The sequence below is a fragment of the Strigops habroptila genome, chromosome 7 (genome assembly GCF_004027225.2).
Source record: "Strigops habroptila isolate Jane chromosome 7, bStrHab1.2.pri, whole genome shotgun sequence".
Lineage (NCBI taxonomy): Eukaryota > Metazoa > Chordata > Aves > Psittaciformes > Psittacidae > Strigops > Strigops habroptila.
The window spans coordinates 27,250,382-27,275,309 of record NC_044283.2 but is presented as its reverse complement, the minus strand read 5'-3'; the positions used below and the strand labels follow the sequence as shown (position 1 = coordinate 27,275,309).

The following is a 24,928-nucleotide window of genomic DNA, read 5'->3' as shown; positions in this document are numbered from 1 at the left end:
GACATTGATAGAGAGTAATTCAGTCCTCATTACTCAAGAGATTAAAAAAGAGTTGATTGTTTTAAAGCATCGTACTGTTTTCTTAGGTGTCTTGCAATTTAAATAGTTCCTTTAGGGTTTTTTGATGATGAAAAATCTCCAGGAAGCTTAATTTAAGGTTGAAGATTTACAGTAATATTTTTAAGAGGGAAAAGGGTAAGAATCGAAGTGTATGGAAGCCTAACTCAGAGTGGACTCTATAGCTGGAATTAGGTGCTTGAATTCCCTACCATGCCTTGGGAAGATGAGAGGAAGGGAAGATGAGAGTGGGCAGAGAATAGACTCCAGTGGGTAACTTCAATATTTTCCATAACAGTATTTATTAGTCCATTCTATTGAACCAAAAAGTTTTTAAAAACTTATTTCAAGAGTTTACCTGTATTGCTTGCTATTCTGCTGAGTGATACATAAATAGCTAATAATTTTTCTTTAATTTAAAATCATTATTCATGGCTCTTTGGGACCAGTGTTTTCCAGGCTTTTTCTATTTCTGTGTTGAGGAGAAAAGACGAGCCTAGGGAGTAGGAGAGAAAATTAATCCGCTCAGTTATTCTTGAGTTATGGAAGAAAATTATGCATTTTTCCAAGGGAGGGGAAAAAAGGAAAAAAAAAAGCTCATTTTAACTTTTTGAAAACTACAGAAAAAAACTACTGAAGTTTGAAACTTGAAACAAAGTAGTCTTCTGAATCATTCAAAATGATTCAGATTCAAAGCTATATTTGGAATCAAAGCATCCAAGTAAAGCTACAAATGAGCACAATATCTGACCGTGATCAGTCACAATCATATTACTACTGGTCCCCATTTGTGAAAAAATAGCATATTCATTCTTCCCATGTGGCCTGACCAAAGAACTCAAAGAAAAAGAAATTGCTGCTGAAATAGTTTGCAGGTGGGAGATGTTTAGTTGCTTCAGTAAAACACATGCAGTAAATTCCTCAAAATCCTAATGAATTATGAACATTTGCTGGTGGAAAACCAGAAACCTTAACATGTATATATATATAAAGTTCCCCTGGGTTCTTCCAGTAGGAGTTAGACATAAAGATTTATTTTGCTCACAGTTAGTGACACTGGAGCCAAAACAATCCAGGCTGGATAAACGAGGATATGGTAAATCTCAAATAGTAATTCTTTCATTGAACCCCATTATGTTTTAGGAATCTTCTGAGTTTTGTTTTTTTTTTTTTTGCTGGTTCCAGTTGCTTTAATAAAAGTTACTCAATGAAAAAGAAAATGTGAAGAATTGCCCACTCTAGTTCTCTTATTCTTCTCACTTATAAAGCTTTTCAACCCAAAGTCACTTCAGACTGTAAATGGAGGTTGGGTTCTTCTGGCATTTTTAGTTATTTGTAGCTGTGATTAATAAAGGTTTCCTCCTGCCCAGTCCTTGAATTTCAGGCCAGTCAGCTGATTTAGTCTAGTTGCAGAGTGCATGAAGGGGTGAGAAGAGGAATTCAGTAACAACAGTGGAAAGGGGCTTAGAGTATCTGAGTGGGTATGGACTGCGTATGGTGCCTGGAGTTGCCAGAGCAGGGGGTTTGGCTAGGGAGAGTCTAGAATGATGGTGGGTGAATGATGCCTGACTGAGAGGTCATCATGCCATTTTGGTAAACTCAATAACTAAACTGAAAACAAAATTCAGGAGAGAGGGTTGTGAGTGTTGTGTGGACTCAGGAGTCATCTGTACCAATCAGCTAATGAAGGATCTTTACACATAAGAGTGAAAAGAAAAATCTGTGCCATTTGTCGTAAGTTCAGATGGTTTGTAGAGAACAACAGGAGGTGAATTCTTGCTAACGGGCTTCAGGTGTGACTACCTTTTTGGCTTGAGGGGCTGTAGCTATTAGTAGGGGTGAGAGGGAAGAAAAGGAGCTGAAAGGATAAGCAGAAAACTTTCCACATGGAGCTCAGCTGGAGTAAGTAGTTTTTTAGGCCTTTTCTTTGGAATTTGGGTAAGGAAAAGCTGCGCTATGAGTCTCCCATTGTTGAAAGGACAAATCTTCAGTCCCTTGTTTTTACCGTATTGTCTTGAAACAATGTGAGATGAATGCTTAAATATCACTGTTAGGAACAGACAACAAGAAAAGCTGTTAAAATTATCAATTGTTGCCAGGGTATGTAGAAACAGTTGGGAGATTTTATGTTTTTGAGGGTTTCCTTTCAATTTCCTGTGATCAGATCTGCCTGAACTGTCTTTATTATGGTTGCTAAACTTTCACATGACTAGCTATTGGCAAAAATCACTTCTGCTATTTAACAAAGATTTCTTATATTGTGATAAAGTGGTGCTTTTCTTCTAACATTAAATATGACTTTAATATATTTGGTTAAAAAAAGTTAATATATTTAGTTTTTGTTATAGGTAACGTATATGTCATATACGTTTGAGATGCCTTCTTTTTTATTTGGACTAATTAAATATTTCAGTAATAGTTAGAGGTTAAAAGTGCATTCTATTGAATGCCCTGATGCAATCTCCTTAGTGTTACGCAGCTGTTTTGATTCGTGAACTATGATTACTTGCAGCTGTTCAATACATACAATTAAGCAAAGTCTCTGTGATAAAATAAATGAACAACAATAAAAAAATACTGCAAATGCCTAAAATTTTGGATACAACTGTATGTTTAAAATCTGGTGTCAGAGAAAAATGACGGAGTAGTCATGGACCTATATTTAGCAGTGGAAGTTAAATTACATAATCCTGTGTAGAGAGAACATTTTAAAAGTTAGTGAACATAAAATATGTTAAAAATGTGTTGGTTCTCTTGAAGCTTCAGAATTAGCTTTCCAAAGATGGCGGTACTATGAAACCAAAAAAATTTACACTCTATAACTGTAAACATGCAGGAGTTCAGTGACCTACTACAATTAAGTAATTTTTAGTTCACGGAAGTACTTGTTTCTCTGTATGTTTCTCTGTTTACCCAACAGAAGCCATAGCTTTTGTTTTGATGTGCTATTTTTATTTTGTTGCTACATAAAAATCTTTAGTTCACTTTAATTTTAACACTGAAATAAATATTGCTTTTTAAATTTGTGCCATTATATTTATTATTACCTTTCCAAAACAAATTGGTAACACATGTCCTTCCAGGTGATGGTAATTCTGGTGCTTTTTTTTCCTTTCTTCCAGGTGTGTTAGAAAAAACATGCTTTTATTCAAATGGAAGCGAGGTCCTCACAGTTAATGGTGACATTGAAACATCTGGTGATCTTTTGCCAAACATGGCTGAAAACAGTTCCAAGACTGATCCCACAATGGATCTCAGCACACAGCCTTCTTCCTGGACCACCATGCCTTTATCCCACATTGACCAAATGAACAAGAACTCAAATATATTTAGGGAGACTTTCCAGGAAAATACTTCTGCTCTTGCAGCTCAAGCCACAGTGCTCAATCCTCAACCTACATATGATGCTGCTTTGGCAGGGGGTTCTGAAGACAGCACCCGGCCCTTTGCCGCTGTGGAGGAGGCAACTTTGTGGTCTACAGATGCATCCTTTAACAACACTAAGGGGATGACCAGTCTCCCAGTATTAAGTCCTACCCTTCCATCCGTGTCACAAAAAATGGATGAGAAAAAAAGTAAGTTTATGTTTTATTTGGCTCTGTAATTCTGACTCAAAAAATACAGAACATACTGTTGACATGCTTCGTAGTGTGTTCCCATGAGTTCTAAGGAATGTGTCCCTTCTGGTAATTTATTTTGTCATGCACATTCCATGTTGCAAGCAACTGGTTTCTTATCAGAACATTTGATCGACCCTGTTGAGGAAGATGCAGTAAATTCAGGTATGAATACTTACAATATGTTCTTCCATTGGTGTAGTTATGCATGCGTACCAAGGCTGAAATGAGTCATGGTAGATAGCTTTCAGTTTGTGGACTGAATTTTCTATGTGTTTTTTAAATTAGGTATGTGACAAGTACCTTCCTGAACTTGAGATGTAATTGCAGTTATAACTTTTTCGATGTTAATGGCTAAATTCTTTTCTAATTTGAAGGAGTTTCTCTACGTAGCAATGAAGTTCCAGAGGTGTTTCTGAGGATTATAACCGAAATGTGTAGAGAGAATAAGAGAATAATAAGTAACTGTGATCAGTTTGGTGTTTTTGTTTTGCTTGGGGTTTTGTTTTTTTTTTTTTTTTCAGTTTTGTTTCGTTTGGGGTTGTTTTTTGACTATGAAAGTAGGTGCATTTCATTAGTGCCCTGGTAGTTCTATTGATTCATCAGGTAGTGAAAGGTTCCCTGATATAGTTTTGCAAACAACTGAAATATTGGGGTACCATGTTAAAATGAATTTGTTTTTCTTAAACTGCATATAATTTCTTTGCTCTTGATCCTACCAGAACACAAAGAAGAACTTATTCCAGGTCATAGAGTGATCAGGAATAGATGGGAGAGCCACTGACCTAGAAGTGGCGCACCCTAGTAAATGTACTTTTTAAGTTTCTGTAAAATGATAATGAGGAGATGGTATCTGACAGTGGTGATCACTTCTGCAAGGCCACTGAATTACATGTTATTTTGAGGAGCAGGTCTGTGTGTCTTTCCTCTGTGTTCAGTTAAGTTGTAAGACCTGATACTAGTTATGAGATTTTTTTTCACTCTGCTTTTTATTATTGGTTTTGTTTGTTTTTTTTAGCATTCTCCCTTCAGGAGTTTGTCCCCACCTATCCCATCATCAAACAGGCAGATAAAAGTTGGTAAACAGCTGTTACATCTCTTTCTTGTTCTTCCTGGACTGAAGTAAAAGTAGGAAAAACCTTTGAATAAGACCTTATTTTTTAAAAAAACTTCCTGGTACACAGAAGAGATTTCTCTTTGAGGGCATTTCAGTGATATTTTTTTACTCAAAAATTAGCTTTCAAAAATAATACCTTACTAGGAATCAGTGACTTGTCGGTATTTTCTCTGTCATGTAGGCCGTAGTGGCTCCACAAGCTTTTTGTAGTTTCTGTTTGCTAAATGATTTTTCATATACAGATTTCTCTTATTTCCCCCCCTACACCCCAAACTCAGAATGAGTGTATATAAATGCACACTTGTATCCTAGTAGTGATTGATTTTTTTTTTTTTTTTTTTTTTTTCCTCTTTTAGTAACTTGGTTTACTATCACCATGCCAAGGAACAGCGTAAAACTGTAGTGTGCTCCTACACTACAGATACTTCCAACCCATGGAGTTTTCCATAATTACTGTAGCAAAGGACGCCTCAAACTTAGTGGCATGATGTTTGATGTTGAACAAAATTGTAGGGCAATATTCTGCCTGTTTTTCTTAGCTAGGTCGTATTTGATGTGTTGTGGTGTCTAACTGTTCCTATTCTAGAAGATTGTGTCTTTGCATTGCAGTCTTAGTAACTAGGTAGATACAGTATAGATACTGTGTCAGATTATGTATTTGCATTAATCTCCCTAATCATCATATCTGAGATACCTGGAATTCCAGGAAGTATAGCTGAAACAGTGTAAAACTTTTTTTTTTTCTCCTTATCATGTTGGAGTGAACTCTTTTGAGATGGATATAATACGCACATGTGTGTATGGGAGGTAATATCTTTCCCTCCCATGTTGATGTAGGAACAGTGCTACAGTGGCTCAGGACAACCTTAGGTCTGGATTTCTAAACTTTCAAATAGTTGGGCTTTGGTATTATATAAAAAGGCACTTGTAGCCTGTGAAGAAATTGGTAAGTATGTGCTCTATTCTGGTCAGTGCAGTTCATTCCAACAGTAGTACGACTGCATGTATATTTAGTAGGCATGACTACTTGAGATTCTGCTGTGAAGTAGTTTGTGTAAAGAGAAAAGGACAAAAGATTTGCAAAGACAAATTTGACATACCGAAGGTTTCTTTAAAAAAACCCAAACCAAACAAACAAAAAGCAAGTTAAAACCTCCATTCCAAAATGAGATGCTTCAAGTTTGGTTTTTCTTCCCCTGTGAGAGACATCAGGAGCTAGTATGTTACTAATCATAACCTCAGTCTTTGATTCCACTTTCAAGTGTTTTGCTTCCCTGTACTCATGTAGACCTTGCCTTAATTCTGTGTGCAGATACATTTAAAAAAAAACAAAAAACAAACCAAAACCCAAAATATTTTGGAGATCCAGAAGAATTTGGTCTCAGAATAGCTGTGTTCCCATGGCTGTGCAAGGCATGGAGGACTGGAAAGCACCGGAATTTGACTAGTACACAGGGCTCCTCACTCTGTTGTTTGTCCTGGCCTTTGCAAATCAACTCCTTGCACACTCATCATCAGTCTCTTTGATCTTTCCCACTAAGCTTTGCTTCTTGGAGAGAACTCTGAGGTAACAGAGAACATGGTCTGGTGTCCACAGGAAGTTTTTATGTGTTCTGATGTGGAGGGAGATGGGGAATAACTGGGAGATGAGATAAAGAGAAGTTTTGGAATAGTGAGATTGGAATAGCTTTTTAGAATAAGAAGGATTTTTTTTGGACAAGTAAAGCCTAATGACCACATGGGAATGGTGGTAGTAGATCAAATTAAGTCTCTTCCTTAGTGTCTGGATCCAACTGCAACCATTAGCATATACCTAAAGAGTAAACAAGGGCTAGCATACAGAGACACTTCAACATTATATAGTAGCAGATTCCAGCTATCCTCAGTGAGTCCTGATGAACATTTTCCCGTGAACTTATGTAACCACTTCTGAACCCATGTAAAATGGTTTGAGCTTTTAAGGTGTATCTTAGAAGGAAATTAATCTCTGAATGAAGTGTTAGGCTGATGTTCCATCATCAACGCACACTAGCAGATCATCCATCAGTACAAGTTTCATCTGGTTCAAATATGGGGAGGTGAATGCATTTCTGCTGATTTAGTGAGCATGCATAACTTGGACTTTATGCTGGTTTTGTGCAGGGTGTTAAAAGACAAATGATATGTCATACAACATAGAGACTGCCAGTGCAAAACAAACCAGTCAAAATTCTCTTGACGCATTTCAGTTGGCATTCATGTAGCTGTAATGTTTTTGGTCTGGTGTTAGTATCCCTAGTACTGAATTTGCTTTACAGGTGAACCACAGCTTCAATAAAAAACATTAGAACACATTAACAAGAGAAATGATAAACATTCTGACCATATGGTATTCACTCTAGACTTTAAAATAATACAAGTAAGACATTGCTGAGTTACTAACTGGAGAGGAATGAAATTTGGCACATATGACATCAATTATTTAAAAGTCCTTGAAGCAGAAGGAAGTTCTTTGGCAGAAATTCTAGTACAGAATAGATTAATGGGTAAATGGAAATGCGTGATACAGTAAGGAAGAGATGAAGAAGTTTATTTTCATCTTACAAGGGGAAGCGATGCCTCACAACTCTGTTAAGAGAGTTCTTTGAAGGAGTCATTGAAAATGCTGGTTAGTACAACATACTTGGTTTTTCAGAATGTGGTTAACCAGGGTCTTCACTGAGAAGGCTTAAAGCCATTCTTCTCACAGGCTAATTGCTTATTAAAAGACAAAAGACAAAAAATAAGAATGAATGGTTAAGCTTTCCAGTCAAGAAGATTGCTGGAGTCTTACAGGGTTTTCTGATCTGGAAAAATAGTGAATACTCAACAACCTACCTGCTAATACAAAATTAGCTGTTTTAAAATGGATAGCTGGGAATCACATAAAGGTCTCATAATGGAGGGAGTGACTGATAAAATGTTTAGATGTCAGTGCCAATAGGCGCGAAAGAATGCTGGAGAGTGGGGAGGAACCCTGACTTTATGTAGTACAATGCTGGACTCTCAGCTAGCTTTGCCACCAAAGAATCAAAGACCTGATGGCTTGCTGTGACAGCAGTCTGGCTCCATGACTGTCAAGAAGGCAAAGAGCGTGTTAGGTGTTGTCCTGAACTCTGCAAAGAATAAACCAGAAAATCTCATTATATCAGTGTCTAAGTTCAGAAAGATAATAGCAGAATTGCGAAAGGCACATAGCAGGCAACCAGACTCATGGAGGCATGGAATTGCTTAGTGAGGAGGCACTAATAAGAGGAAGACAATGTTTTCCTTCTGGAAAACAGCTGGCAGAGGAGTGAGTGGTTGTGGCAGGTACTCATACCATTTTGGGTGTCCTGGTGAAATGGAACAGGGAACAATTAGTCGCTTGGTTTCGTTGTGTCAGTAGGTGCTTTTTGTTTGGTTTTTGGTGTTTTTGCTTGTTTTGATTTGGTGGGGTTTTTTTTTTTGTTATTGGTTATCGGACAGTATGTTAACACAAAAAAGAGACAATGTGGAACTCATTGCTGTGGGATGATGAGAAAACCAGAAAGTATGAAAATGCTCAGAGATCTTGATGAGGGGTTGGTCTGTTGTGGCCTTTTAAATGCAATAGTCCAGTGGCAGCCTCTGACTTGTGAAAACTCAAGATTTTAGGTTGCCGAAAGTTGTTATCTTCCTAGGTGGTTGTTCCTTATATTTGCCCTAAATTCTTAGACTTTTTTTCTTGAACATATAATGCTGGCCCCTACCAAAGGCCAGCTTCTGAGATAAATGTATCCTCCCTGTTGGAAAGCAAGCGAAGGAATATGTTTCTCGCTTTGAGGGATTTGAGTTTGCGTGACTTCATGTTGAAGTGTTTCCTGAAGGCATGGGCCGTGGTCCTAAGTCACTACGATGGTTCATGGGAGAGTTTTCTGATAGCAAAAACATCAGGAAGGGAGTCTTAGGTGAACCAATAGGTTCAGTAGTGTATATTCACAGAATTAAGAAATGTGCAGTAATAGTCTGGTCATCTGTCAATCAGTGCTTAACAGGAAAAGGACATGTACTAAATTATATTAAATAATAGAGGATGTTTTTTCAAGATAAATATCAGTACAATTTTATTGGTACTTTTTCTGTCTTTGAAACCAAACTAGTCTTCAGTTAAGCAGTGAAGTGGGAGACTGACCAGGGGAGTGTATGAGGCTGAGTGGGATGTTTTCATTTCAAATGAAGCAGACTCCCTCTTTGTAATACTGCTGATTTGAGGAGACAGGAAGAAGGAGACAGACTGAGGGCTGACATTCTTCCTAGAAAAACATCCTGTAAACTAATGGAATATGCACTGGGACAAGAGGTATTGGTATCTGATTTTCTTTCACTCACTGCTGTGTATGCATGTGTATATTTAATATCCCTTTTCTTTTGTGCCAAGTCTCTCATACTTCTCTCCAAGCAGACAGTCCAATAACCCCCCTGCCATTTCACAAAGAAAGTTTCAGTGCAGATCTGTGACAGTGTTCCAACCTTAATATGAAAAGAAACATGACCGAGCTTTATCGTCTTCTGCTGTACCTTTCTGCACTTGGCATCATCCAGGGGAGTGCAGGGACAGCATTGGGCCTATAGACTTTTCATTGGGAAAGAACTGAGTAAGGAGCAAGGTAGATAGACATAAGGCATGTGGGTTTTTTTCCAGCTGTGGGTTATTCTGAATGTACTCGACAGAGTGCTAGAAAAGGCACGCATCCTGAATGAACATGGGTTTAATTCCTGTTCATCTCCTCCCCGCATCAGAGGACTTGTTAAATGTTTCAAAAAGCATAGGATTTATGTTTGCTTGTTTTGTCCTTATTTTAATAAATAGCAAATATTATGCGGAGGACCCTTGGATCTTTTCATATTTCATGTGCATCTTTGAAACAGAGCAGTTGAATTTATTTGCAATCCCTTGCTCTGCCTAGAAGTTATTCCAATCTTCTCTGTCATTTAGCTATGTTTAATTCAAAAATGAAATAATCTTTTTGTCTCTACCCAGCATTTCTTACTTTGTATTTGGTGTTCTGCCACTACTAGAATCTGCGAAGACTAGTCTGGCCTAGTTTTCTGTTTAGTAGAAAACAGCAGTATGAGAACCACTGTGGGGATCGCTGGATGGGATATGTTGCAAATCCATGTATCTTTACTCTTTGGCCTTTCAGCAGTGTGGTTTACTTTAGAGTGGGAGATTCCCTCTTTGGAAGTAATTACAAAGTCAGCTTTGTTCTAGTCTTTAAATGTTGTGTGTGTGCTTCTGGGGTTATGCATGCGTGTACCTTTAAAACATTAATGAACAGAAGGATTTTCAGCTTTACGCCTTTTATACATCCATTATGTTTTTTTACATCTTGTTGCTTGTAGTTTAAACAGATGTTTGTTGTCAAAATTGAACCATGAACTGACCAAGAAGCTAAGCAAGATGTCATATGCTTAGCCTCGCATGAAGCTTTCAAGGACAGGAACAATGAAACAAGGCATGTCTAAAGATAATTGGCTGAGAATTTCAGCCACTGACTTACTTTCCAGACCCATCAGCTTGTCTGAAACTATTAAATTATTCATGTGGTTATGTCAGCAAAAAGATGATGTTAATACATGTTTTGTTCTATATTGTGATGGATCACTTTGTTTCCAAAGGTACATCTTACATCTGGTAGCAACATGTGATTTTTTTACGTTTGATTAAAGTTATCTGTCTGCTTTATGCTTCTGCATGGTCTGTAATGGATTATAATAGAGTGCAGCCAGGTGTGGGTATAGAGCCATCATTAATATAAAATGGTAAGATAGAAACTTTTGTCCAAAACCTGGAAGGTCAAAGTATTGGTACAATATTTTTTTGTATTCATATGAAATTCAAGAATAACATAATGAGTACCATGATTTGAAATCATTACAGGGATGGGAATTTGAAAAAGTGATAAATACAGTTAAAAATTAATTTAGCTACTAATCCATGCATAAAATCTGTCTTTCTCACCTTTATTATTAGTGGTAATTAAAAAAAAACCCTAATGATACTTTATAGTGAAATAAAATAGCAGAAATTCAAAATAGAAATGAGGAGAAGCTTTTTCAGTGAATGGATAGTGCAGCACTAGAACCCATTGCTCACAGTGGCTCTGGGATCCCTATCCTTAGGTGTTTCTAAGGCTTGGCCAAAGTCATGGGTGACACTGTGCTGGTGGCAATCTCACTTGGAGCAGCAAGTTGGCTAGAGACCTCCAGATGACTCTTTCATCCAGTATTTCTATGATTATAAGGTATAAAAAAATTATTTGCACTTAGGGAGTAAACCATGAGCATTTTGCATGGTTGAAAAAAGTTTAACATTTTACTTTGTCTAACAGTATTTGAGATAATTTTGTCTTAAGTTTCATGGGGAAACATAAGTGTTGTCTCTAACATCGGCAATTAAACAATAAGCTGTAGGAGAGCATTAAAGGAACCTTTCTGTATTCATTAATGGAATTATGTGAAAGAAATAAATGGGCTTTCCATTTGGGGAAGAGCAATTGAAGTATGAGGATTTAAAAAATCTCAGTTTGCACAAGCAACTTAGAAGTATCACTCGTAAGACTTAAATGCAAACTGAACGGACATACAGTTACAACCTATATCTATGCTGACTATGTTGAGTATCTCGACTATTGTCTTTTACAAAGCACTGTGGTTTTTTTTTTTGTTTGGTTTTGTTTTGTACCTAACAGAATTGGTGCATATTTAACTGTTATCAATCAAGCTAGCAGTCATTTTCACTTATTGAAGACACATTTGTTAACCCCCCCAACACAATAACAACCAACCAAAACCATCTGGATGCCTGCCTGTGTTCTGTGGAAGCTACCATTTTTCTATTGCATTGTGGATTTTTGTTTGTTTGTTTTTACAAAGCCTATCAAGAGTACAAAAGTCATGCACATGTTTCAAAACAATAGTGGAATCCTGTCCAACCTAATATGCTATGGAAAATAGTCTCCAAGGATAACTGTAATTCTAAAATCTATTTCATTTTGTACCTTTTATTTAATGATAGGTTCTTAGAATATGTCTCCAATTTCAATTAAGAATCCTGTAATTAGGAAATGACTAATCAAAATACCAGATGTGGAGTATAGGCCAGCTCACACCTCATGGGGTGTAGGTGTTCAGCCTCAGCTTTAGCTGATGAGCTTACCTGCTCTCAGCTGTACCTGCCTAAGGATTAAAGAAGCACCTTGGTGAAAGAAGTGGCACTCCAAAAAATGAGGTTGCTTGATGAAGAGTCTTGCCTTTGGTCAGGAGAATAACTGAGATAGAATTTATGACTGCATTAAACTCTGAGCAAGAAGTGTCTGGTGCAGACCGGATGTGGTGTTCCACTGTACAGCAGCTGGTACAGATTGCATTAAAAAAATTATCATAACACTTCAACTCTGTTCTAAAATAAGAGTTATATTTCCCTCATGGCTAATCCCCAGTCTGTGACCTGGGAGATAATGAATTGTTTTTCTCTCTACTGCAGGTGGTCAGTAGCCTTATCACCCCTCCTTTTGGTGCCTGTGGAGCACAGGGGTAGCTGAGAATCATTCATTCCTTCCAAATTGTACAATTCATTAGCTGAACACAGTTAAATGCAGAAGAATTGTTCTCAGCTAGTCTTGGAGCCCAACTTCTGTTTCAGATCTGCAGATGGGGTTTGCTGTACAAAAGCTTGTTTTCCTCTTTCCCGCATAGTGATGCTGAGAAGGTGTCCCCATTCGCTTTGCTCGGAGCCAAACAGTGCTGTATGCTTCTTTTTATGCACTGGTGTTTGCTGTCTCCTCAATGAGCAAACTCAGCTCTAACACTGGCTACGGCAGCTCTTGGCTGGTTTGGCACTAAAGTTGTTTTAAAGGAAATGGCAAGCGCACATGATTGAGAGGAAGCAGTATTTTGCCATTGCATCAGTTCAATTGTCTTGTGAAATGTTTTTCTGACTCCATCAGTTGACTGAAGAAAAGTCATGACCTTCTGTTAGAAGCTTACTCTGACAGTAACTTGTTTGTATCTTGAGGCTACCATGGCTGTTACTGAAGCATGAGAGCCTGCAGTAGGCATGAGCGTGTCAAATGTCTACCCGCATGTAAATGTAACAGACTTAGTACTACTCCTCTTGGGGTTATGTCATTGTACTGTATTGAAGCTGTATAAAGACACTTCTGTTAAGCCTTTCTTTAGTGATCAAGACATAACATTTCATGGGTAAAGTGCTTCTGAATAAACCAGATTTCTGAAAATCGTCATGACCATTTATGCCCATAATCAACTAAAATAAAAGCTATCAGTGCTTTTACTCAAGTGCTGCTTAATTCTTGTTTCCATTTTGCAGTGTACCGTAGAGGATGTCAGTTCTAGCAAAGGAAAAGATGTTTTTTTCACAGATTGAAGGGAAGCTTCTTTTTACATTGTTTTTCCATCCCATCATAATTTTTGCATTTTGGTACGGGAGGTATTGCTGTTTGTAAATGCTTACTTTTACACTGGCTACAGACGCAGTGTTTACCAGAAATTTATTGACTCTGGTAGCAATCTTGAGAAATATTTGTCAGCTCCTTAAGGACATTTTGGTCTTGTCAGGAGAGACTACATTAGAAATGGGGGCCCTGCTGTCAACAGTTTGTAATATTGCACTTTCACAACAGTGAGGAATTGAGTATTCCCATTGTCTTTTCCTTCACTTCCTGAGTGTTTAATGGGTGCTTGGAGGTATAAGCTTTCTATTTCTATGGTGCAACTAAATAGTTTGTCAGTTGCAAAGGAAATGAGAAGTGTCATGGAAGTGATGATTCTATCACTGATGAACTTGTTCCTATGCTAGTTGGGAATTAATCTGTTTTGGTTTTCGCAGTTCTAGAAAGGCAAAAGCTTCTTTTTAGATCAAATCAGTGTGGATGTTACAAAATTTGTGGAATTTTCTTTTATGCGAAATTTGGTTTTCAAAACGCTTTAGATGGCTCAAAGCAAAAGGCTTTGAATGCCAAACTGGAGTTAACCATAGGTTAGTTCTTATAAAAACAAGTTCTTATAAAACAAAAGATGTGCTGAACAAGCTTATTTAGCTTGACTTTGATTTTGATTTTCAGAGGCAACAGGAATTTAAAGTGTATGTTACCAATTGTGGTTGTGGCATATTTAGCATTTTTTAATGGAGTCCAGCCCAACACAATTACTTAACAACACAAACTTACATGCAAGTAAGTCTTCCTTCAGCTGTTTAAAAAGGAGTCTTCTCATTTTGAGCAAAAGATCTTATAAACCTAGTTGCTTTAAAGATACCTTGAACTGTCCCAGCCCTTGAATGATGTACGTATTTCGTAACTATAAATAGGATGAGCCATCTTGTTCTGTCTTTTTCTGTGCTGTTGTATCATACACATTAAAGCTTTGGTACATTTCAGCACAGATACGGAGGATTTACTTACCTACCAGTGACAAAAAAGTCTTTAAGTTATCTAGCACTTTGTACTATGTAATTTCTGGGTAATAATTAGTTTTACATATTCATTCTACTTAACATAGAAAACCCAAACCCTTTTATTCTCAAAGTAGGTATTTAAGCTAACTGGGTAATGTTGCTGTGGATTGGCCTTGGCTGGCTGTAGATGCCCACCCAGACACTTTCTCACTGCCCTTCCTCAACAGGACAGAGGGAGAAAATGAGATGAAAGAGTGCATGGGCTGAGGTAAAGATAGGGAGATCGCTTACCAATTACCATCACAAGCAAAACAGACTCGACTTGGGGAAAATTAATTGCGTGTTGTATTGCCATTTAAAAATAGAGTTGGATAGTGAGCAACAACGACAAAAACTAAAAGCCCTTCCCTCCACTCCATCCTCCTTCCCAGACTCCACTCCATTCCCCACTCCTCTACCTCCTCCCCGCTGTGAACAGCACAGGGGGGATGGGATTGAGATCAGTCCATAAAAATTCCTTTCTACTGCTTCTTCCTCCTCCTGTTCAGTGCCTTTCAGATCTGCATGTCTCATTTTGGATATCCAATGAGAGAGGTTAAATCTTGATATTTCAGTCTCAAATATTCAGTTTAGTGCTTTGCAATATATAGGCAAATAAATTTAGGAACATTCTTTTTATTTGTAATGTTTTCGTTAACATACACGATTTTGAACTGATTATAAAGCAAATGCTATCCTCTCATTTAGACAGATTTAGTTTTGGAAGGATGACTAGGTACCCTGGTTACAGCAACTCTTTAGCATGTTATTTAGGTAAAAATGCATATGCAGTATTTGTATTCTAAATTTTTCAGCATTCCAAGAGGGAAAATATGGAACTGAGAAGTAAGCGTCATAAAAGTGTAATGGTTATTTAGGCCTAAGGTAACAGTTTAACATGCACGCACACCAGTTACAATACATTTTAAAATAGGTACAAATGATTTCTTTCTGAATAGTGTACACCTTCATAAGTATTTTTAAAATTCTTGTGTAAGCAGTTGTTACAAATCTTATATAAAGCATAAGCCTTTAAGTGTAGAAAAATTGGATGAAATCCAAGTGGAAAAAATAACAAACACCAGCAAGGTGGGATGTGTTCAAAGGAAAATTGCACTTATTATAATTGCACTCATTATTGAAAGGTGGTATGCACTCATCAGTAATGATTGTTATGCCTTGGATAGGGGATAAAATATATGAACAGGGACATACAAGCTTTATCTGAAAACACAAGATTGTAGAAATTACAGAATGAAGCTAACATTGTAGTACAGTAACTGAAGGGAAGGTAAAGATGGAAAATGAAAGAAAATTTAATTACATGGGAGGTTAAGTCATAAAAAGTAATTTCCACTGCATCCAGAATAACAGACATTCTGGGGAGAGGACAGCAGGGGTCTCCAACTGATGACAAGAATCATTCAGATGCTGAGGAGCTTGAAATAGTTGGAGAAATTAAATGCATTGTCTTGCTATTTACAATGGCAAATTTAGGACAGATGTCTAAAAGACAAGCATTTTCAGGAGTCTTGAAGGAGGAAGCAGAAAAAGAAATTAAAAAAAAATAAAAATCTTTAACTGGCTGATTTAAAACCAAAGCCAAGTGGACTGGATCCAACCCGAGAGTATAAAGAAAACTGACTTAGTTTGACTGGTGTATTTTGAGCAGTATGGCCAAACTGTCTGTGAAGTTTCTTTATTAATTGCAAGCTATCATTCAAAATCTGTCCTGATGCAAACAGCTGCAGAATAGCCAACAGAGTACTTTTTGGAAGAACTGAGAATTTTATACTGAAGGAAATTGTACAAATTATCCAGAGATGTTGATCAGACTTGAAAAGAATTGAAAATTTCAGGTTTTCTTAAAGCTTTATCTTTCCACAGCTTGATTTTTAGTTTTCTGTCCATGTTACACCTTCCTCCAGTTTATACTCTTATATTCAATGTAGCCTGACACAGACGTTCATCAGGATTTTATCCTATAGTAAGAACTATCTGAAGGACCTGATTCTGTTACTGCATCTTTGGTGTGTCCCAGTCTCTTCCTTGCTGCTATCTAGCCTGCCATGCAGAAGGGTGATCTACAGTTTCGCCTTCTCTTGTGTTTCCTCTCGCAACTCACTGAATTTTTTCCACATGACTCTGAGTCCAGTGTCTCTATTTAAGTTCTGCTTGGTTGACATGGGGTTTATCTTTGCTGTCACGGGCACCTTTATGCGGCGAGAAGCACATAAAAATTATCCAAATACGATGTGGCTAAGTGGAACCTGGGCTAGATAAAGGAATGATTTAAAAAGACAGAACAACAATGCATGAGTCGAAACTAAATCTCCTTTGTGGAATTGTTTCAGTGCTTTCAATTATTCTTTCATGTTACTTGAGTTTGCAAAGAAAGAACATTTTTATTAGACTATGGTGTGTTGCCCTTAGCAGGCTGCCAGATATCCACCCAGCTACTCCCTCATGTCAAGAGGACAGTGAGGGGAGAAAAGAAGATCAAAAATCTCTTGGGTTGAGTGAAAGACAAGGAGATCACTTACCAATTGTCATCAGGTACAAGACAGACTTGACTTGGGGAAAATTAATTGCACGTATTACCAATTAAAAATAGAATTGGATGGTGAGAAACAAATGCAAGAAGTAAAACATCTTCCCCTCACCCCAACCTTCTCAAGCTCAACTTCACTCCTTCGTTCCCCACTCCTCTACCTCCTCCCTCCTGTGAGTAGCCAGGAGGATGGGGAATGGGGTTGTGGTCAGTCCATAACAGTTCCTCTCTGCTGCTGCTTCTTCCTCACACTTTCCCCAGCCTCAGTGTTGAGTCCCTTCTAGGGCAACTTTTCTAGGAGTAAAATGTGGAAAAAAATGAGTGGAAGGGCCTGAGAATGTGTTTAGAAGGGGACAGTCAGTGTACACGCTTGGCAGTCAAGCTGTCCCTCACGTCAGGACATGGAGCCTGCCCTGATTTGGGGAAATCATATTTTCAAGCTACCATTAATGTGACAAATTTGCAGACTATGCTTTTGTTGTGAAATAGCTGATTTTAAATCCTCATACTTGAACTGAGGAGAAAAGAGTTCGTAGAGTTGCCTGCTGGGTGGATTCTGAAGGATAGGTCCTAGTTCCTCGTGTTTATTGGAGTGTGTCAGAAGAAAATCACTTATGGGGTGCTTTTCCAAAGTTATGGAGAAAACATCTGAAATGCAGTATCAAATGTTCAGTCCCAAGTGGACTGTACATGAGAAATTCGTAGCTGGAGGGAGGCCAAGGAAATCTGTCCATCTTCTGTTTTAATCGAAATAAAAAATGTACTAAGATGTCATAGCAAATTAAAAGAGGTATTAACATTTTTGAAGATAGTAATGAGTTTTGGAAAGAAGTTTTGCTGAAAAGACAAGGTGCTAGGAATGCCGTGCTCCTTTGACCTGGAGCTGAAGTCCATGACAATTCAGATAGTCAATGGCAACAGGACAGAGGAGGTAAAAAAGGCATTCTGTACCTTCATATGACTCACATGCGAGATTGTGAAATCAAGCAGAATCACAAGATTCTTTTAAGGTCAGGAGAACGTGGCAACTAGGGATTGGAAAAAAATTCATTTGCTGAAGGTTATTTCCACATTAAGAAGTCTGCAAATTGCCACTGTAGGCAAGTTAGACAACTTTCTAAGTTAGAATGAAGGAGTTGGTTTGGTTTTGCTCTTTTTAATGGAATTCCTAGAAATTTTTAAGACATTTTAGGATTAAAGATGAGATTTCATTCCATGTTGGTAGAGTGTGATATACACAAATCTCTCAGTTTAGATGAATGTCAGAAATAACCCATATAATTAGGAGCCATGCTGTTCTGAGCAACAGCTTTTTTCACATGTTGTTCTTCCCATTCACTGCTCCAACCCCCCAGCTATTGCCAAGACTAGTTTATGGGCCTTATATTCCTCGTATTTAATGAATCTTTACTGGAGAAAAGGAGTAAGTTGAGGCTTTTCTATGTATACTTGGCATTTACCATCTTCACTGGCCTGTTTCCTGCTTGGTTTGAAAAATGTTTAGTACTAGTATGTTATACCACCAGTCAGATTAGTATTCTGGCACTGAAGGGCCACATAGTTCCTGAAATATATTCAACCTGTACATATAGAGCAGAATTTAGCAATTTGGTAGAATAGTTATGCATTTTGAGGTTTACTGCAGTCTTTTATTATATCCGTGGCAGTTTTTGAGTGTAATTATTCAGATTTTCTGTTTATTTTGGGGAAAAAAATACCATTATTCTTACTGAAATATATTTTTACATTTTATCTTTTTTTAAAACTAAATAACTACTCACAAAATAAGCAGTTCCTTTTGCTTATTTTTCTCCTACTTGCCTTGCACTAAGTACTGTATCTGTATCCGTGTTTGCCTGTGTAAAGAACCATTTGGCACTGAGCAGACTTGCCTGTCTGAAAGGTATGTTCTGTCTGTCCCAAGCTATTTGGTTTGATGCAAGAATTAATGGAGGGGCTTGTTTTGTGCAAATGATTGGAATAGGGAATCTTTGAGTTTTCTGCTTTTCTTGGTTTAGGTAAATCAACCTTTCTCTGAGATAATGTGTTACTCAAAGCATGACCGACTTTTGCAGTTGTGTGGAACTTGAGAGGTCCTGGGCAAAGCAGTAAGGATATGTTTGCCTGCTGCTGGGTAGAGGTCTGTAGGCATCTTTGGGGAGGGCTGGTTCTCCTAAAGGATCAGATAGCTCTGGGGAGCTGTAGCCCTTCTTTGTCAGGGTTGTGCGGATTTTGAAAGGTCTAAAGGAGCCTACACACATGCCATGGCAGGGACTATTTTGCAATTGTGCCTCAGGAGATACGTGATGATTTTGTGAATCATTTTTTTGAAATTCAGCTTGTGTAAGCCCTATGTACCCTCTTTTCCTCCCCATCCCCCAGTTTAGGATAACTTGATTTATTTAAATAATTTTAGTGTGAAATTTTTGTGAGTGCGGGAGACCCAGAATTTTGTGTGGGTATCTTATTTCCTTATCACAACAGTTACTGAAAATGTAGTCACAGCATCAGCAAAATAATGTAGGCAAGAGATAACTATGGAGAGGTTAGGAGTTTAAAGAATTTCTGCTCTAAAAGCCTCAATGTTTTTAATCTTTAAATCAGGACTTTTGTATTTTCTTGTTAAACTTTCCTCTGCAATAAAAGCGTTAAAAAAAAAATATATATATATCTTTGCAGTACAAATAAATGGCAATGAGTTTGTTCAAGTACAAAATATAATGCAAAAAATGGAGGGAGACTTCGCATTTTAATAACAGGTCAAGATACTGTGCAAAAGTCAACGTTAAAGAGATGGCATCTTTTAAAAGAAAACTTTGTGATTCTGAAGTGAATTTCCTTCCCTTCACTCCATCTTTTTTCTTCTACTTTCCTCTGGAAACCTATTCTAGTATCACCAGTCTCACAGCCCAACAGGTAGATCTGATGATCATCCTGATGATATTTTTCAAAAATACCTGTACAACTTAAGAGCAGAATTGTGCTGAAAATCATTGGCATGAGGTACTAACTCATAGTCACTTTTGAAAACTGCACTCTTTGGGTTTGAAAGCTCTCTTAATTTGGAGGCTCACCACTCTTTTGCTGATCTCCTAGCATTTACTTTTAATTCTAAATGAAGAATCTGTCACTGAATTATATGGAAGAATGTGATTCCTGGATGAGCAGATCCATTAGTCACTGTGGTGTGGGAGTGAGATGAGATCGTAGCAGAAAATGGGTGCTGCTGTTGTTGAGGTTTCTTGTTGGCAGTGCTGGGAGGCAGTGGAATCTTAACATGGAGACTTGTGGACATAGTTTGAGCTTGATTAAAATGAGGAGAGAGACTTGCTATTATTTTAGTGGTGCAAGGTTAAATTCCTTAGTTTCTGTTGAGATTTTGGGAGAGGGAGAAGACAAAGAGGAGGAACTTTGAGTTTACTTATCAGATACTGAAAAAAATAGGGATTATTTTTTACCATGTCTAGGTAAAATTTGAAAACCACCTTTTATTGTCTATCCCTTCAAAGATATTGCAGCTTGGAAAAGCCCTAATGAATTTTTTCTTCATTATGCTTTACTTTCCTTACTCTTATGTGAGGTTGTATTAGTCCATAGATATCAGAATTTGCCACTAGTGCATTTAGGCAGTGATGATTGTGTCTAGACTAAAAGGCGAGGAAAGACAGACCTGCTGAACCCTTGTAAGTGACCCACACAATTGTTGGAAGAAGCCATTCAAAAAATGTCTGATGATGGAAAGAATCTACCCCATTTGGTGCTACCTATGTCTGGTTTGCTCAAATAGTAATAGGAATGCTAAGGCTTGAATGTGCTCAAGAGTTTTCAGCCTTCAGAAGAGTTGGGATGGTCATTTAGCATGTGTTTTACAGCATGATTAGTGGCGGAGTCTGGTCTTGCAAATGAACTGGCGTCCCTGCTTACTGTAGACTGTGGATATGCTCAGAGTGTAAAAAAAATGCCGCTGGAGCCTGACTAGAGAGCCTGGAAAGGCCTTCATAGAGTAGGGAGCTGTCATAAATATTAGATTTTAATAGTTTGTTCTTGATGATAATTCTGAATTTGCTGTATGGCTTGTGAAACTCACTCTTAAGAACTTTGTGCAGTAAGTTAGCCTGCTGACTGTACTGAGATGAGAGAGCCTACTGCACATGGCATTAACAGAGAAAGGTTGCTTTGGTAGGTCAAGAGTGGGACAACAGTTTAGGACAGATGTTGGTGTTCAACCTGTAAAATCAGATAATTTTATGTTGGAAGAATAGACAAGAAAGACTGCGGAGGTAAAATCATCACCTTGGTGGAAAAACAGGTAAGCAAGCTGATGATTTTTGGCAGGAAAGCCAGCTGTAAAGCAAAATGGTAGCAAAACCAGAAACTTTATGGGAGCACTGAAATCAGAGCAGCTGATTACCCTTAATTTTTTTTGTATGACGTCCATTCTTAGTTTCAGACAAATTTCTCTGCATCCAGGCTATTCTTATGGTGTGTTCATCCAATCTGTGTCAAAGAAATTTGTTTTGTGTTACTTCTAGTGCAGTTTTGTAGAGAGTCAGGATTGTGAAAATATCTAAGTTTATTTTGTTTTCCAAATTTCTCCAGATTCTTTTTTTTTTTTCTTAGATACTTATTTTTGGACAGTATTATATCATCATTATGGAATGTAATCTTATCTGTGAGGTACAGGCATTGGTTATACAGTATATGTAATGACTAGTTAATTCAATATGTGCTTTTAACCAGCTATTAATTGGTGATACTTTTGTTCTAAATATATTGTTTTGATTTCACAGGTGCCTGCATAAATATCACCAACAGCCAGTGCCAAATGCTGCCATATAACTACACCACTATAACTTCAGTTCTTTCCATTGTCAAAAGTATTGAAATGGAAAAGTTCCTGAAGTTCTTCAGTTATCTCAGTCGTCTCAGCTGCTATCAACACATCATGCTGTTTGGCTGTAGTCTTGCTCTTCCTGAATGCATCAGTGACGGTGATGACAGGTATTTGGGAATGAAAATCAATCAGTGACTAGAGCCAATTGTGGTAAAATACTCTCTGTCTAATCAGACAAGGGAAGATCCAAACTAAGCCTATGATGTTCTCATTACAAAACTCCTGTCTGTCAGAGCTATTCACAGCATTTCTTCCATGATAAACCAACTGCAATAGAGTTCTTTTAGAAAAAATACTGCCACTATATGGAATAAAACTGCAGTATTAGGGAAGTCAGGCCTGTTTTCTTAAAAAAAGGCTGTCCTGAATTCTTGTACTTCATTTCTCCAATATGGATGAGTCAAAATTGAATGCTTTGTAACAACACTGTATATTTATAGCATTGGCATAAAGTGTGGTGGCCGTTAGTTAAATTAAACTTCAAATTTTTTTAGTCTTTTCTTTCAGAAAAGTTAATACTAAAAATATGTTTTATGATATTAGATTAGTAGGATGTATTCAGAGTGACGTAAACTGTTTTGGAAGCTTAAGCATGTCTTTCTGCATTTATGTAATTACACAGCATTACTATCGTGTATGCACTTTTTTCATTGAGCTTGATTTTGGAAAAGGATCAGAAAGTTTAACAGTGCTAAAGTCAAAATATGGCACAAAAAAGAAAAAAGGGAATTCTTTAATATGTACATGATCTGGTGTTTCTGGAGGGGAAAAGAGAGACGGTAGATTTCTTTCTCCTTATTGCCAATTTCTCCACTGTGAAATTCAGCGGAAAGGAATAAGGCAATTGAATAAGTGATTCAATTAACATAACTAGAACCAAGATGCTGGAAGCTGTGCAGTTTAGAAGAGACGCCATGCTTATGAAAAATGTTCTATGAGATGAAGTAAGCAGGACTAAAATACAGTTGCCAGTGAGAAGGACAGTCCCACTCCAGGCAATATATTTCTGCCATTCCACCGGAGGGTAGCGGTGAAATGAGACGGACCATTAGTCTGGCTGAGCTGTTTAATCCAAATACACCTGTGTGCGTATCTTTGTTAGCCTACCAAAAACTATTTTCAGTTTTAATTCAGTGCATGATTAATTATAGGCCCCCTGCTCTGATTCAGTATTAAAATAGTTCCAGTTAAAGAATCTGGTAGCATACAGCCTTAAGCTACCTGCTGTTTCTAGAAATTGTAGAACAAAATAAGAAAAGTGGGTTCAAGTAATAAATTGATGCATTTGAATATTCAGCAACAGAACAGACCATTTCTCTTTTGCTTCACTTATTTGGTCTTGTTTGGAATTTGTATCATAAACCTTTTGCGAGGGAGTGGCGTGTGTCAAAAGTGCAAAGGCTCATAAATCAATCAAATAAAGTTGTGACGGGATAAGAATTTTACCTTTCCTTTTGCATTTCTTTCCTGAAGAAATTTTCTTGCAGGGCTTACATTACGACAACTACCTTGCTAATTTAAAAAGGATAGAAGTTAAACTAATGTTTGGAACATTCAGGTTTTTGCTCTGGTTTTGAGTGGCAACCAAAATAATTTGAGATTCAGGAGTCAGGGTTTTTCTTTGTATGTGTTGTTTTTTGTCACCCCCGTCCCACCAACAGTAACCTTGTTCCATTAGTTTTTAATGTCAAAGCTGGAACTGAGTTTCCCTGTCCTGGTTTAATGTTCTGGAAGTCACAATGCCTCCCTCAATTCTTATTTCACAATCCTTTTTTTGTGGAAACTGTTCTGGTCCCTGCAGGCTGATCGGGAAGAAAGTCCAAAGTGAGACTGTAAATGATGCAGGATTATGTTAGAATCTGATTTCACTTTAACTGTATGTCTCCAGAGTGTGTCATGGGGGATGCTGAAAATGTAGACTGAGTAGTAACCACTGAAAGAACCGTAAGGGTGGATTGATGAAGTGCTGGTTTGTTAAATCTAGTTTGCTAAACCTGAGTTGTCCTAGTTTAACTTCTGCTTTCTTCTTTAAAGAGAACACATTTTTCTGTAGGCAACTGAGTGATTTTCGTGATTACTGTTTTTCTTGCAGCATCCAATTATTGCAGGCAAAGAGATGTATTTCAAAGCCAAGAATAATAATTTTTCAGAAGTATCATATCTGCAAAAAGTAGTTATTGAACACCTTCCTCCTCTTTGCTCTCCCTCCCCAAGCTGAGTGAGATCTGGAAAAAACTCTTTGTTGGTATGAAAAGCTCTTGGTTACTTCATATGTGTTGAGTGCAGATATGAAAGTGGAAGAGACACGCCTGTTTTAGACAGTAGGGGAATCTGAATCTGCGAGGTAGAACATACTGAAGGAGAAGCAGAAGAGCCACTGTGGAAGGACTCTGATGTTAATGAATGGGGGTATGTCTATATGCTGTAGCCCTTTTTCGGGACTGTGGTTGTTTTTAACATACAGTATCACAAAATGTACACCAGTATGGAGAACAGCTGTTACTGACATTGTCACTAGTTCCTCCAATTACAGCTGTTTCATTCTAATTGCCAGTGCATCTCTGATCATAATTTTTCATCTGTTGATACTACTTTGGTTTATAGAGAAATTATTTCAAATTTATCTGAAGTACAATTTGGCAAATGCTGCTTACACGGTAAAATAAAAATGAAACTTGTGATGCTCAGATGTCTGTTCTTAAGTATTGTCAAGAGCATCTGTGTTGGCAGCTGCAGCCATGGGAACAGTAATTATAACAATGCGTTACAAGAAGGAAAGTTACAAATGCTAATCCTTGGCATCCAGTGTGTTGTTATTAAATAGCTTTGCTCTGATATTTAAACTTGTGTCTGTTTCACATTTATCTTGTATGTGTTTATAAACACTGTATTTATTAACACTTGAAAGAGATTACATTTCTAGGCAGAGCGTCTTCGGTGTTTGTGTAACACCAAGTGTAGTTAGGTACTGGGATTTCTGAATGTTGCCACAATACTGTTGCTCTTAAAAATTGTTCTTCTCTATCTTACTGCAATGGAAAACATGGGTGGCAGTAAAAATATATTAATTTTAAAAGTTATATTTAATTCTAGCAACTGGATGTACACTCAGGTAGCCCTGCTCTTTTAAGAAATTATGCAACAGTACCTTTAAAATACAATTTTCAATAAATGTAAAGTCTGAAAATACAACTCT

At 37.5% G+C, this 24,928-nt stretch overlaps 1 protein-coding gene across 5 annotated transcripts in view; it reads left to right on the top strand.

Moving 5' to 3' along the window:
• The window catches only part of CORIN (corin, serine peptidase), a 137,390-nt gene that overhangs the window by 23,702 nt on the left and 88,760 nt on the right, over positions 1–24,928 (top strand). For 4 of the 5 annotated variants that reach the window (XM_030491437.1, XM_030491438.1, XM_030491439.1 and 1 more), the window contains 2 exons: positions 3,180–3,632; positions 21,629–21,839. In XM_030491437.1, the coding sequence (XP_030347297.1) occupies positions 3,180–3,632; positions 21,629–21,839 (664 nt within the window). Of the gene's footprint in view, positions 1–3,179; positions 3,637–21,628; positions 21,840–24,928 lie in introns of those variants that run through there. The other variant, XM_030491441.1, reaches the window with a different exon arrangement.